The sequence below is a fragment of the Gekko japonicus genome, unplaced genomic scaffold (genome assembly GCF_001447785.1).
Source record: "Gekko japonicus isolate JY-2015 unplaced genomic scaffold, Gekko_japonicus_V1.1 scaffold762, whole genome shotgun sequence".
Taxonomy (NCBI): domain Eukaryota; kingdom Metazoa; phylum Chordata; class Lepidosauria; order Squamata; family Gekkonidae; genus Gekko; species Gekko japonicus.
In genome coordinates, this window is record NW_015164691.1 from 416,118 (window position 1) to 430,279 (window position 14,162).

Genomic DNA, 14,162 nt, shown 5'->3' on the forward strand with positions numbered 1-14,162 from the left:
GAAGGAAGGAAGGAAGGAAGGAAGGAAGGAAGGAAGGAAGGAAGGAAGGAAGGAAGGAAGGAAGGAAACAGTGAGACAGTGCTCATCTACTCCAGACTCACATCTTACCCTGAGTTCACTGAACAGTAGCTGTTCTTTAATTGATGAAATTCTTTTATAAGAAGGGGGGGGGGAAGCTCGACCATATCTAACCAGGCAGCATATAATTATCATGTCCTCATCACACAAAAAGGCTTTCATGATGGGCTTTACAGAACATCTTGTGTGCCAAACTACACAAATCATGACAGCTGATATCTCTTCTAACAGGTTTTACCTAAAGAATACCAGTTAGATCATTTTCCACACATTTCCTAGATGTAGCATCACTTTGGACTTGTGGAATAACCTTGTCAACAGGAAACAATGCGTTGGTGGGAACTGGATAATCTGTATTGAGAGGTGTTATCAGAGTCCATTGCTTGTGTCATGGCAATTCCTTTCACTGAATGGCACAATGTAAGACAGGAGACCTAGTCCATCTCCAGTCTTCTTCCTTGATAGACTATGGAGAATATGCTAAAAAAAAAGCTGGATATCCCTGGATACCTGCATGAGCTCTGCATCTCAGTAAACAGCAGGCTATACCAGGACTTTATGTAATGTCTCAGCCAGCATCTTTCTCTTCCTATTTTTTAAAATAACATCTAGCCTGAAAAAGAGTTCTGTAGCATTCAAAAGCTTGCACCTGTTAAGAGTCATTTGGCTGGTCATCAGAAAAGGTGTTATGTGGATCATGTTATGGGAATATTGGCAAGCTAAAAAACAAAACAGAGCAACCTCATAGAGTATTTATGCAACCCAGCTGTAACCCCATACTCTATTGACAGTACATTTAGCAATCAAACCTCTCCCTGTCCTTTATTTGATAGCTGGAGATGGTTTTGAACAGGCACCATCACAAAACCTCTTCTCTGCACACTTATCAGTATCATTTTGTTTCTAGAAGCGATCCCACAAACCAGATATCAATTCAAATGGAACTTCCAGCTGTTTGGTGTTGTGCAAAAATGAGTAGGCTCAATGGTCAACTACCATAAAAAGAAATGGGGTTTGAGACTGTTTGTGAAAGGTGACCCTCAAGGAGGCTGTAATGGAACTAGATAGTTGTGCAAAGTCCTCCATTTTGAGGAAGAAGACCAACAGGACAAGATCACAGGTAGTGGTCAACCATCAGGCCTCCCAAAACAACTAGATATTGGTAGGGCTGCCAAGCCACCAGTGGGGGAGGGCCATCCTCCACCCACAAGTCCAGTTGTCTGTCGCTGCTGCAAGAAGCGGAGGGAGAAGACTTATGGGGGGGGGGAAGCAGCTTCATGTACTTATCAGAAATTGATAAGGGAAATGACAAAGATATCTCTAGGAATTGCCAGAAACTCTGGTTTTACCATGGAGTTCCTGGTGACTCCTAGAGAGCTTCCCATGTCACTTCATGTATCAACTTATGGTAAGTACATGAAGCTGTATCTGTATATTTTTTTTTAAAAAAAAATCATCCTCAATGCTGTGCTCCCTCCCCTACAACCTTCCTGCCAGTTGCCAGGTAGTGCCTGGCAATCCTAGCTATTGGACAGAATTAGTAACATGACTGAGTGAAGTTGCGTAAGTGCTGAATGGCAACTTAAGTAATAGGATGCTTAAATCAACAGGGTGAAGCAAAATCTTAAAAATAAAATTTTCTTTAATTAGTGAAGTGCTGTAGTCTCTGGTTTCCTTCTTCAATGATCCATACTCTCTAGGGCAGTGGCCTCATCACCCACGGGTCTTGGGGCATAATTCATAATTAATTATCATTTTTAATAATTTCCCTTACATGCCCCATCTCCTGACAAGGATGACAGCTGTAAGGAAGCACATAAACAGTACAGTCTCCCAAGCACAATGCAAGATGGTAATTTTGCCATATGGCATCTAAATAGCTGGGGATTTTTGAACTTGTTACCTCTAATGTACTTGACTTCTGCTCTGTCGTCTCTGAGAAAACAGGGATGGATTGACCACTGGGAAAATCCTTGGGGGGCTAATGCCCCACCCCCACTGCTGGGGCCAGGTTACCTCAGTCCAAAGAAAGCAGCAAGCACAATCTGCCGTGGCGAGCTGGAGGTGCGGGAAAGTAGGCACCCAGCCTTGCCATGCCCCACCCAACATGGCAAAGGATACACCCCATACATCAACACACCCATCCTGGGATTGCTGCAGTGAGGGAGGCATCTACCCTGGCTGTGATGCAACCACCAGCCCCACCCCACCCCACAGCTTGCTCAGGGCTAGATGGGCAGACTCCCCCTCCCTCCTTTGCGGGGTGGCAGGTTGAGGTGAGGCCCTTTTCTAGTGCTATCACTCCCTAATCCATGCCCGGTACTGACTGCTCAGCTGTGCCAATCCTTGGTATAGATTAATGTTTTCAGTATCACTCTCTCTCTCTTTCTGTATCTCTCTGTCTCTATTACAGAACAGCATTCTCAGACATCTGCCAGAATCAGCCCTTGGAAATTTGCTAGAATCTATTCTGTGGGATCTCCTTCAGTTTCCAACAGTGCTGTAGTAAATACATCCTCCAAAATGCTAGAGCAAGAGAATGCAAAGCTATTTGATACACTATAAAGCCAGTCCTTTTTGCTAATGTATTTTCTCTGCATATGTTCTCTGTTTTTGTACCAGTTGGTACAAACTAACTGCACTAGCTTAGCGGAAGACCTCCACAAGTCAGTGAGATAGTTTTTCTGGCTCTCTTTAAACATTTGAAAATTCCTTATAAACTATTCATTCTTGAGCAGAGAAGTGATTTAATGCATATACTCCTGGCTCCCAACCCAAGTGGAACTGCCCAGATGTAAAAGTTAAACGTAATGCACACTGATCAGAAAACTTCACAGAAGAACATTAGTTTCACTGAAAGCAGATTGCTCTTGATACTAGATTCATCAGCTTGATTTATAGATCCTCCTCTGCAGAATTATGAAACAGAAGTCTATTAAATCCAAAGATGTCTATTAGGTTGGCCTGCCCATAAATGTTGTTTAAATATATTGCATCATCTTGCATATTAATATCTTGCATTACATGCATTGTGACACATAGGTTCAGCTGTTAAAACCACATGGAATTTTTTCTTGCCCTGCATGTATTCTGCAATAGGCAAGTAAGTGGGATAATAGTGAGGAAATAAACTATTACTGTCAGAGGTCACAGGGACCCCAAGTATTCTATCAAGGACTCTGAAAAGCCACCTTTCAGGTATTAAACACCTTGTCTGAGAGTTTTAAGGCAGATTGCCAAGAACGTGTCTCCTAAATGCTAACATAATCAGTAAGCTGGAAAATGGTCATGTCAAAACATATCCAAGCAATATGTAGGACTTACAGGGCACAGAAAGATCAACATACATTTGCTGTCACAAACTTTTTATACATGCATAAAAGAACACACACAACATATATAGACAAAGCATACACAAATAATATGTGCTTCTATACATTGTTGATCTTTACATAGATGGGGGTATTGATTTTTGTTATTAGATTGTATAGTATCTTTTTTTTAAAGAATGTACAAGTCACCTTGGAAGTCTCTGTAATGGAAAGGGCACATATAAATGGTCTAATAATAAATGACTCCAGTGTTATTCAGGGAGCATAATAGTTCTATCCTAAATGGAGTTATACCCGTCTAATCCCATTGACTTCAACAGACATAGAAGGGTATAGCTCTGCTTAGGGCAACAGCACTAGCCTGTGGGTGGTTATAAACCATGACAATAACTTAATGAAATTTTCTTGTTCAGTAGATGTTACAGCTCCAGGTACCAGTTGCTGGAACAAACAAGAAGAGAGGACTGTCACCTTCATGGCCAGTTTGCAGGTTCTAAACAGAGTCTGCCTGACTGCTGATGGTACCAGAATGCTGGACCTGAAGATCACTGTTCTGCTCCATCGAGGCTGTTCTTATTTGTATGACCATCAGCTCTGGCACACCTAAAGCAATGGCACAGTGTCACTCCTGCTATACGCTGGTAGGATTATGAAACAGTGCTGGAAAATTCCAGGTATAAAATAACTTACAATTTGATTTTCCTCCACAAGATTATTTTTAGCTACGAAGCCAGACACTGAATACCTTACCCTGGAAAGCAGGCTAATGCATACTGTAGAGTTTACAAGCCTAGAGGAATTTTATGTTTCTTTGGTCTGTTTTTGTTCTTCTAAAAGACACAGAGTGTCTTGTCTGGCTGAAGCTACTGGTATTAGTCAACAGTGTCGGGAGAGACACAGAAAAGCGGTTGGCCTCAAAATGATTCCAGTTATCAAGAGGTGTACTTTTGCAAACAGAATGTAGTGCTGTTGGGTGACCTGACTGCCTGCAGCATTCCGTACATGGTGAAAAATCCTTCCTTTTTTAACAAAAAGGATGTTGCTCAATTGGCCTTCTTTGTTTATGAAGATCCTTAAAGCCAAACAGTAGCAAAAATACAAGGAAACAATACCCCCTCAAAAAAAGTTCCAATAAAAACAACTACAGTCTTCAATAGCTCTGCACGAGTTTATGTTCTATTAGCTTTATCCTAGCCCATAAATATTAATGCACCTATAATTTGCTTTTGTAAAAAATAAACCATCCCAAATTTAAAAAATCAGCCTGGCCATAAATCAGTCATGGATGTTGTTTGTCACAGGCTATTTTGGTGGTATTTTTTTTAATGTTATGAATACATTTACAAAAATTTAAAATAACATCTCTGTTTCTTCATCATGCTATACTGGAGCAAAATGTTACAAGAGGCTGTAATTAAAAAGGCAACCTTTATTTGTTTTGCAAAAATCACAGTTGCTCTTTTGGGAGAAAGGGTAAGGGAAGGTAAACAACGATGTGTACCTTACTTGTGCTAAAACTGATCTAATACTGTCAAACTCACACAAACATGAAAGAAGACTCAAGGAAAAACTCTCCTTGGAGAATGAAGGTGTGAGAGAAAGTCTAGCCTCAGAACTCTCACTGCCTTCTCCCCCCTTACCCCTCCCCCTACTCTCTCAGGAGCGAAGATCCGCTCTCTCAAGGAGCAGCGGGTGGTACTGATTTCCCAGTAGCAGACTTGGCATCACCTCCCTGTCAGGAAAAGCCTTGACGGAACTTTCCTTTGTGCATATTACAAACTCTGCTGCCCAGATCAGAGTCCTGAATGCTCCATCCCGCTGTCCAACTTTTATACCCTAGAGCATCCTCCTGGATACGGGCATCTTCCCAGCAGCCAAGTTACAGACCGCCCCCCCCCCCCGCAGGCTTCCTCCCTTCAGCTGCAGGCCCCAGCTAGTCCTGAAATACTGATTTTCACTACATCTTGGGCCTTTTGAGATTCTTGCATCTTCCTTTTAAAAGTTTAAACAGCTCATTGGGTATAAAGAATTGCCTTTGAAGAAGTTTTATGCAGTACAAGTTCAGACTACCTTTCTGATGGCTTGAATGTTATTTACTCTGCTGCTCAAATCTTTCTAACCCATGGAGCAGGAGGAGGAGGAGGAGGAGGAGGGAGGAGGAGGAGGAGGGGGGAGGAGGAGAGGAAGAAGAAGAGGAAGAAAAGGAGATTGGATTTATACCTCGCCCTTCACTTGGAGTCTCAGAGCGGCTTACAAACTCCTTTCCCTTCCCCTCCCCACAGCAGACACCCTGTGAGGTAGGTTGGGCTGAGAGAGCTCTGACACAAACTGCTCCTTTTCAAGGACAGCTATGCCAGAGCTTGTGACTGACCCAAGGTCACATCAGCAGGTGCAAGTGGGGAATCAAACCCGGTTCTCCCAGATTAGAGTCCGCACACTTAACCACTACACCAAACTGGTGATTGCAACTATATCAACTACAGAGTTACGGGTTTGCCAATTCGATATCCGAACCACAGCTTGGCCATCACTAAAGAGATTGTGGCTAGCATATTCAAAGAAATACAATGCTACAAGCCTCTACACAGATAGCCTCACATTTCCCTGTAACAGACATATATCAGGCCCTCACAGGACAGGAGGGTATGTGATACCAGATTAGGTCTGTATATTTTGCCTTAGGGTGGGGTTCCACTCTGTCCAACCTCTCTCCTTCCCGAAAGTCTGTCATATAAAGCTGGTGTTTGAAAAACCATCACAGACAACAGAAGACAAACGAATCAGTACCAGTAGCACATTATGGTGATGAGAAGATGGGTTTGGATCAGTTACTCAGCACAGTTATGGATAAGCTATGGCCACTGTAGCATGTAGATGCACATTTAAAGTAGATACCAAAGTCAAAACAAGTCCTTGTTTATTTCATTTGGAACTCCTCTTACACCTTCCAATACACAGGATCTTCCATTCCATTCCACTCCAACTTGCCATCTAGCATCCTCAACAGTCAAAGGCTTCCTGTTCAGATTTGTTGAGTGTGTTCAAAGTTTCTATAAGTTAACAAGATACTGTGGAGGTAGTTCTGTTCTCCATATGGTAGTTCTGATTTAGGATTTTATATTATTAAAAAGATGTTACCATTTTAAATGCATTTTGTATCAAAAATAAGGTCCTCAGTAAGAATCATTTGGTCACTGATCCACTAACAGAAAAATTAAAGATGCCCTAACAAATATACCCAGACCATACTGGGCTGCCAGCATGTACAAGAGAAGAGAAGGAGCAATTTCTGAGGATTCCCACTTCCTGCTGCAAACTACCCATTTGTTTCTGGACAGGGTCCATTGTCCCTCATGAGCAGCATTTCAGGGAGATCACCAGGTTGGAGAAGGAAGGGCAAAACTGACAGTGATGGAAATTTCCTCCATTAGCAGAAAATTTAGCCTGGATCCAAGTCAGGATCTTTTCCATCTTCTTCCTGCCATAAATCAACACCTAGATTCTTCTCACAGATAACAGTTCTGCAGGCTAAATTACACCTCCACTGCCAGCAAAATAACACACACACAGTGCTATCTATAAGGGACTGGTATCATGCTGTAATTGTCATCTCAGATGTCCCTGACTAAACCAGTTTTATTGCAAGAGACTGAGAAATATAGTCAGCTTCTTCTCACCTTTCACCTATACAAAGAACAAGAATGAACTACTTGACATGTTGTGGTTTCTGATGCTCAAAATGCTGCAGCTGTTGCCCAAAGGAAACTTTAACCACTGGGTACGATGGCTTTGCTCTCCTGTGAATCATACACCATACCGCAAAGAACATCCTCTCTCTTTAACCAAGTACACTCATGTCTTTTCCTTCCAGTTTGATTCTGTCTCTCAAACCCTACGCTTAGCCTTCTCCCAGAATAAGCACAGAATCCGAGGGTGGAATTATGTCACTTACGATTGGTGAACGCTACAGTTGTAAAAGACAAAATCCACAGCTGCAAACTTCTTCCCAGTCTCCTTGGATTTGAGGTAGAGCTTCACAACTTGCTTATCGCCTACAACAGAACAAAGGAAGCACAGTGAACTGAGCTGCAGAAAAGACTGCAAGCATTTGGGAGAACGCCCTGGCGAGTCTGGTCTTGTCAGATCTTGGAAGCTAAGCTGGGTTAGCCCTGGTTAGTACTTGGGTGGGAAACCACCAAGAAAGTTCAGCATTGCTGTGAAGAGGCAGGCAGTGGCAGACCACCTCTGCTTGCCCTGAGAGTGCTACAAGGTCACCATAAGTCAGTTGCAACTTGATGGCAAAAAAAAGAAAAAGAGAAAACAGAGTGCACTCTCTGGAAGAAAGATATGAGTGAGGCCTGCAACAGGGTTGACTAAGTTGAACAGCACCCACAATGAACCCCGGATAGGGTTGCCAACACTGGACTGGGAAATACCTGGTGATTTGGGGGGGGGGGGAGGTAGAGCCAAGGAGGGTGGGGACCTCAGTGGGCTACGATAACATGGAGTCCATCCTCCAAAGCTGCCACTCCTTCCAGGGGAACTGATCAATGTCATCTGAAGATCAGTTCGGATTCCAGGAGATCTCTAGGCCCCACCTGGATGTTGGCAACCCTAACCCCAGTTTGATGGTAAAAATGTCAGTCATTGGTATAAAATGAAAATGTTCTCTTCTAGTGCTGCCACCCAAAGGGCTAGTAGGAAGTGGATCTTGCTCAGCAAATACAATCAATGCCTGTGAGGCATATTAGATGAGAGGACCAGAGGCTTCTAGGTGCCTTACACAGGAATTAGCAAATTGTTTGAATCCCAATTCCAGGGACATGGAAGAAGCCTAAACCAGAAGGTTTTTTATGGTAGAAGTTACTGGGAAATAAGTACTTGACTGAGAACATTTAGGGCAGAAAGTCCGGTAATGAGTTGCAATTCTGTCCCATCTGAAAAAGCAGCCAGGGTGATGCCCTGAGCCTATCTCATATTGTGATACCTAATTATGGAGAAGAATTGACCTTCCTGCCCACACATCCTCCAAACACATTCACTTCAGTCCTCTATCTGTCTCTCCATATTCCCAATTGTTCAGATCACCACAGCTCCTCTCCCACTAACAAATGACATCGCATTTTCTTGCAGAAGACTGAAATGTTAATATTTTCTGTACCAAGAATATCCTGAGCATTTGAGCACAGAGCAAAATGACTAGAGCAGAAACGAATAGGTGAGCTTCCTTCTGGGGGGATACAGAATGAGCAAAATACTTTTGCATGACATAACATCTTCATAACCCGGAGTAAAGGACTATCTGGTACATTTTTATCTTGCCCTTCCTCCACAGAGCTCAAAGCAGCATACGTTGTATGCCCTTCCCCATTTTATCCTCACAACCCTATAAGGTGGTTTAGGTTGAGAGACCGTGGCTCTTGCCAGGTCACCCCAGCTAGAGCCCGTGCTTTACACACTGCATCTCCCACTCTGTAGAACAGACTCGCTGAGGAGCTGAGGGAGGGCCCATCTGTGGTGCTGCAAGGCTATTTTATTCACCAGGACTTTTAAGAACATAAGAGAAGCCAATGTTGGATCAGGCCAATGGCCCATCCAGTCCAACACTCTGTCACACAGTGGCCAAAAATACCAGGTGCCATCAGGAGGTCCACCAACTGTAAGCCTCCTTCAGCAACAAGGCAAGGCAGAATATAAATCTGTTTATAAATGAGTCAAATAAACAAACCCAATCAGGTTCAGTTTGGGGATCTGAACCCAGGTCTCCCAGATCCTCACCCAACTCTCTAACCATTATACTGGTCTGCCTCTCTAGACATTTTAATGGACTCAATCACACCACAAAGAGAGTAACCGGCTCCCAGATCTGTGTCTCTTCTGCTCTTACCAAAGAAGTAAAGGCCTATTTCCACTCTAAAATTCACCAATGCCCGGGTGGGGTGGGAACCTCATGTAACACGCAATTTCCCCTCAGTCTTGCAAGATGTGAATGCTCACAAAATCACATGCAAACACTCTAGAAATACTTTTTCCCAAAAGCTTGAGCAGCACTTAACAGGTTTAAAAATAAACCAGGTAATCCATGTGATGGCTATAGGGAACAGGCTCAGGTGTTATCTTCCTAAAACTTTTATTCCAGACTCAGTTGAGGTAGGGCTGAGGAGGAACCCTAGACTCACCTCGACCCCTGGTGATAGGGATGACATCCTTTGTAGAAGGAGAGCTGCAGTAGATCCTGCCATCTTCAATGCGACTCTCTGACTCTGTAAAGTCTTCAAAAGAGCAGTTCACACCAGCAGAGAGATCAGGGACATTCCAGGCCTGTAGGACCAGCTGAGAGCAGAAACAGGAGGGAAAAAAGGTCACACATAGGGTTACCTGGAGATTGGGGGGAGTAGCCTGGGGAGGGGAGGGGAGGGTTTGGGGGGGGGAGGGACCTCAGCAGAGTACAATGCCACAGAGTCCACCCTCCAAAGCAGCCCTATTCTCCAGGTGAACTGATCTCTGTTGCCTGGAGATCAGTTGAAATCCCAGAATATCTCCAGTCACCACCTGGAGGTTGGCAAGCCTCAAGTCAGGAAGTCAACAAACCTCTCTTCTATATTTCACTATGGCAAAAGGTCTAAAAGCAAATACTGTACCTTCCCCACAAAAATCCCCCACCCTGTTTCAGACAGACTAAAGAAAAACAGTAGTGTTAGAAGTGAGACCTATACAGAATCCTACTCAAGTCTTCTCGATGGGACTTATTCCCAGGAAAGTGTTCTTAGGACTGTACTGCTAGTTACCTACCGGGACTTCTGACATGGTGACAGATATGTTCTTAGGCTGGACAGTCAGCTGGACACACTGGCGCAGATCCGAGGCAAAGCGCTGAGGCTCCTCCGCTCGTTCACACCTGTCCTTCCGCGAACAGCTGTGGGAGGAAGAAGGCAACATCCATGAGGAAAATTCTGAACTGACCTTCACTTTGTTCCTTTGTTTTCTTCCTTGCCTTCTGGCATTCAAAGAGCCCTCCAAAACTTAAAACATTTCAGGAATAACAGTAAAATCAATATAGACCATATCAACTACTAAAATAATCTTAAGAAGTGTCACCAGCTTTCATGTTCAAGCAGCCAAACAACTTCCATCATCTTGCACAACTTTTACTCACAAAGCCCTGTCCTTTTATAATTCCACAAGCTTTGCAATCCTCAAAGGACACGTCCCACCTGAAGTTCAGACAATGTTAAGTCTCTTTCTCATTCATTCTTCCTACACTGTCTGCTGGTTTTGAAGCAGATGCTGTCTAAGGCTCTATGAAAACTCCTGTGTAGCAGCTGCATCCAAGAAACCTTACTGAGGGCACACAACCTAATAATGTCATCAGTGGCTCAAGGCATACCATTTAAATAATAAAATATGAACTTCTCATAACCGCTTCACACATTTATTTTTCTAACATGGAAAATTAATCTTGATGTTGTGGGGGGAGCCAAGATTTAAAGCCCTAAATGGCATGGGACAGAAAGGTCACCTCCACCTGCCCAGGATTTGGAATCTTCTGGTGGTGCCATGCTCTGAGAGACTGATCTAGTTTGCGAGATCTTCTCAGCTGCTGCAGAGAATGTGGAATGCATTGTCACCTGAAGTTCACTTGGTTTGTCTGGTGGAGTGGTTAAGAGCAGCAGACTCTAATCTGGAGAACCAAATTTGATTCCCCACTCCTCCACATGCAGCCAGCTGGGTTACCTTGGATCAGTCACAGTCCTCTGAGAACTCTCTCAGCCCCACTTATTTCACAGGGTGTCTATTGTGGGGAGAGGAAGGGAAGGCGATTGTAAGCCACTCTGAGTGAAGGGTGGGGTATAAATCCAACTCTTCTTCTTTTTCTTCTCTTTCTCCTGACCTTCTGATAATTGAAGAACTGATTATTTCATAAGTCTTTAGGTGTAAGGGAAGTCACTGTTTATACTTATTTCACTGCTGATGTCTTGTTTTGCTTTTATAATTGGTGCTAGTTGATACTTATTCTACAAGGTTGTTTTTTAGTTTTATATTAGCTTTTTCCACTTCTGATCTGATTGCATAAGTGCTACTTACTGGTTTGCTGTTTATATATTGTCATCATTCTTATGTTGTATGATTTTAAGTCACTTTGGATGTTTTGGAAACAAAGTCAGGGGTAGGGAGGACCATTTTGAACAGCAGCTGGGGACTGAACCATGGACATCCTGCATGTAAAGCAGGCACTCTGTCACTGATCTACAGCTCCATCCTGAACAACTGCATTTTATGCAGACAATGATGGCTTTTGGCTAGCATAATAAAATAAACTGATGATTCAGGTAGAATGTTTATTGGCCTGTTGTAAAAAAAGCACCTGTTTGAACTGAGTTGTGCTTCAAATTCATGCGCTGCAGGAGCACCCAAGTCCATCTGCTAACTCCCTGCACCACTCTGTTCAATGCTCTTCCAATCCCTTGCACTTAGCTCTCTCAGACGAAGTTCTGCTTCACTTTAGATCCTTCCGCAAACAGTTCTAGATACGCCAGGCATTTTCGCCAGAGGGACCACTACCCTGCCCCCAGAGCACTGTTCTATCTAGGTACACTGACTCCATTTAATGAGCTTAAACGAGTTTTCTTTGCTTCCCCTCCCTGCATTTGAGATAACATTATTTCATTACGGAGAGCATTTTAATTAAGTGGAGGGCAATACTGAAAAGCAGATACACAAGCGCCTTTCAAGGTCTCAGTAATCTTAGCGATTTATCTCTTGAGCAAGTGCTGGCGTGACATCGCATCACAGAGCTCCTGAGCCACCGCAGCATCCCACCGGCCTCCCCGAGGTACTTCAGGGAAAGAGATGTCTTTGAGTTTAATTAAAATGCTCCACATGGTTAAACAGTCAGGGCTTTGCACCTTCTAAGGAGCTTTTCTGTTCTAAGCCCAACTGCCACCCACAAACCCTTTTGGTTGCTGTTTCTTTTCTTCTCTTGTATGTTCTGTTCTTCCCTCTGGAGGAAGACAGTCTGTGTTGCTACCTAGAGCAGGGCTACTGTCAAAGGAAATCTGATGAAAGGGAGCTTTGACTCTTGAAAGCTTATACCTCCCAAATCTTGTTGGTCTCTAAGGTGCTGCTGGACGCGAATCGAGCTGTTCTACTGCAGACAAACACTGTCAAAGGAAATCTGATGAAAGGGAGCTTTGACTCTTGAAAGCTTATACCTCCCAAATCTTGTTGGTCTCTAAGGTGCTGCTGGACGCGAATCGAGCTGTTCTACTGCAGACAAACACTGTCAAAGGAAATAACCTCTAGAGCCAATAACGTCTCTCCCATTCCTGATACACAGGAAAGACAGGTTGCTTACCTGTAACTGGTGATCTTCGAGTGGTCATCTGTGCATTCACACCCTTGGGATACACTGCGCCTGCGCTGAACCTTCTCGGTACCGATAGCTAGCAAAAAGGGATTTTCGCGCCTCTCCCAGGTCACGCGCCGGCTCCACTGCGCATGACCAAGGAGGGGCACGCAGATCCCGCCAGTTCCTTCTGACCGCCGCCCAACAGCCTTCAAAGAAACAAGATGAAGGGCCGAGAGCAGAGGGGAAGGAGGGCGGGTGGTGTGAATGCACAGATGACCACTCGAAGATCACCAGTTACAGGTAAGCAACCTGTCTATCTTCTTCGTGGTCTCTGTGCATCACACCCTTGGGAGAATAGCAAGCAATAACTCTTACCTGGAGGAGGGGCCGAGGCCCTACACCTGCGCCGTCTGCAAAATAGACCGACCCAACGCCACACGACGAGTAGACCGGACATCAAGGGCATAATGCTTCACGAAGGTGAGCGGAGTAGCCCAAGTCGCAGCGTTGCAGATGTCCTCCAACGGCATACCTCGCAGGAAAGCTGTGGAAGTTGCTACCGCCCTGGTAGAGTGGGCGCGAAGCTGACCTGGAAGAGGTTTCTTAGCCAAAGCGTAACACAGTTTGATCACTTCCACGATCCATCTAGACAGAGTCTGGGAAGAGATCTTCTTGCCTTGTGCGGGCATACTGTGAGCCACAAACAAAGCTGGAGACTGGCGAAAAGACTTAGTCCTGCCCAAATAAAACAGCAACGCTCTCTTAACATCCAGAGAGTGCAATTTCCGTTCCTCTTCATTAACGGGAGACGGGAAAAACGATGGCAAAACTATATCTGAGCGTAAATGAAATTCCGAAACAACTTTCGGTAAAAAGGAGATGTCCAAAGACAATGAAACCCCATGTGGGGAAAAACTTAAGTATGGTGGATCACACCTCAGAGCAGACAATTCGCTGACCCGACGAGCAGAGGTAATGGCCACCAAAAACGCAGTCTTGAGTGACAGCAATTTTAGAGAGCAAGTGGCCAATGGCTCGAAAGGTTTCCCCATCAAAAAACGCAAAACTAAAGCCAAATCCCAGGCCGGGGTTGGAGGACGACGGGGAGGGTACAGGCGAATAAGACCTTTACAAAACTGTTTCGTCTGAGGATGCGAGAAAACTGAAAACCCATCAACAGATGGATGAAAAGCTGACACCGCAGCTAAATACACCTTAACTGAAGAAAAACTGAGCCCCAAATCCATTCTGGACAAAATGAACGCAAAAACAGACCTCAAATCCACTGGTGGAGGGGATAAATTAGAGGAACTCAGGTACTGCAGGAATAAATCCCACTTCCTAGCATAGGAAGTTCTAGTAGACAATTTACGACAGTTCAACAAGACATCATTGATACGGGC

General features: G+C 44.2%; 1 protein-coding gene across 1 annotated transcript in view; it reads right to left on the bottom strand.

Moving 5' to 3' along the window:
- PLXNA1 (plexin A1) overlaps positions 1-14,162 on the bottom strand; it is a 354,542-nt gene that overhangs the window by 165,449 nt on the left and 174,931 nt on the right. Inside the window, exons 5-7 of the mRNA XM_015409413.1 lie at positions 10,203-10,326; positions 9,590-9,743; positions 7,363-7,462 (exon numbers count right to left, since the gene is read on the bottom strand). Of these exons, the coding sequence (XP_015264899.1) occupies positions 7,363-7,462; positions 9,590-9,743; positions 10,203-10,326 (378 nt within the window). The remainder of the gene's footprint in view (positions 1-7,362; positions 7,463-9,589; positions 9,744-10,202; positions 10,327-14,162) is intronic.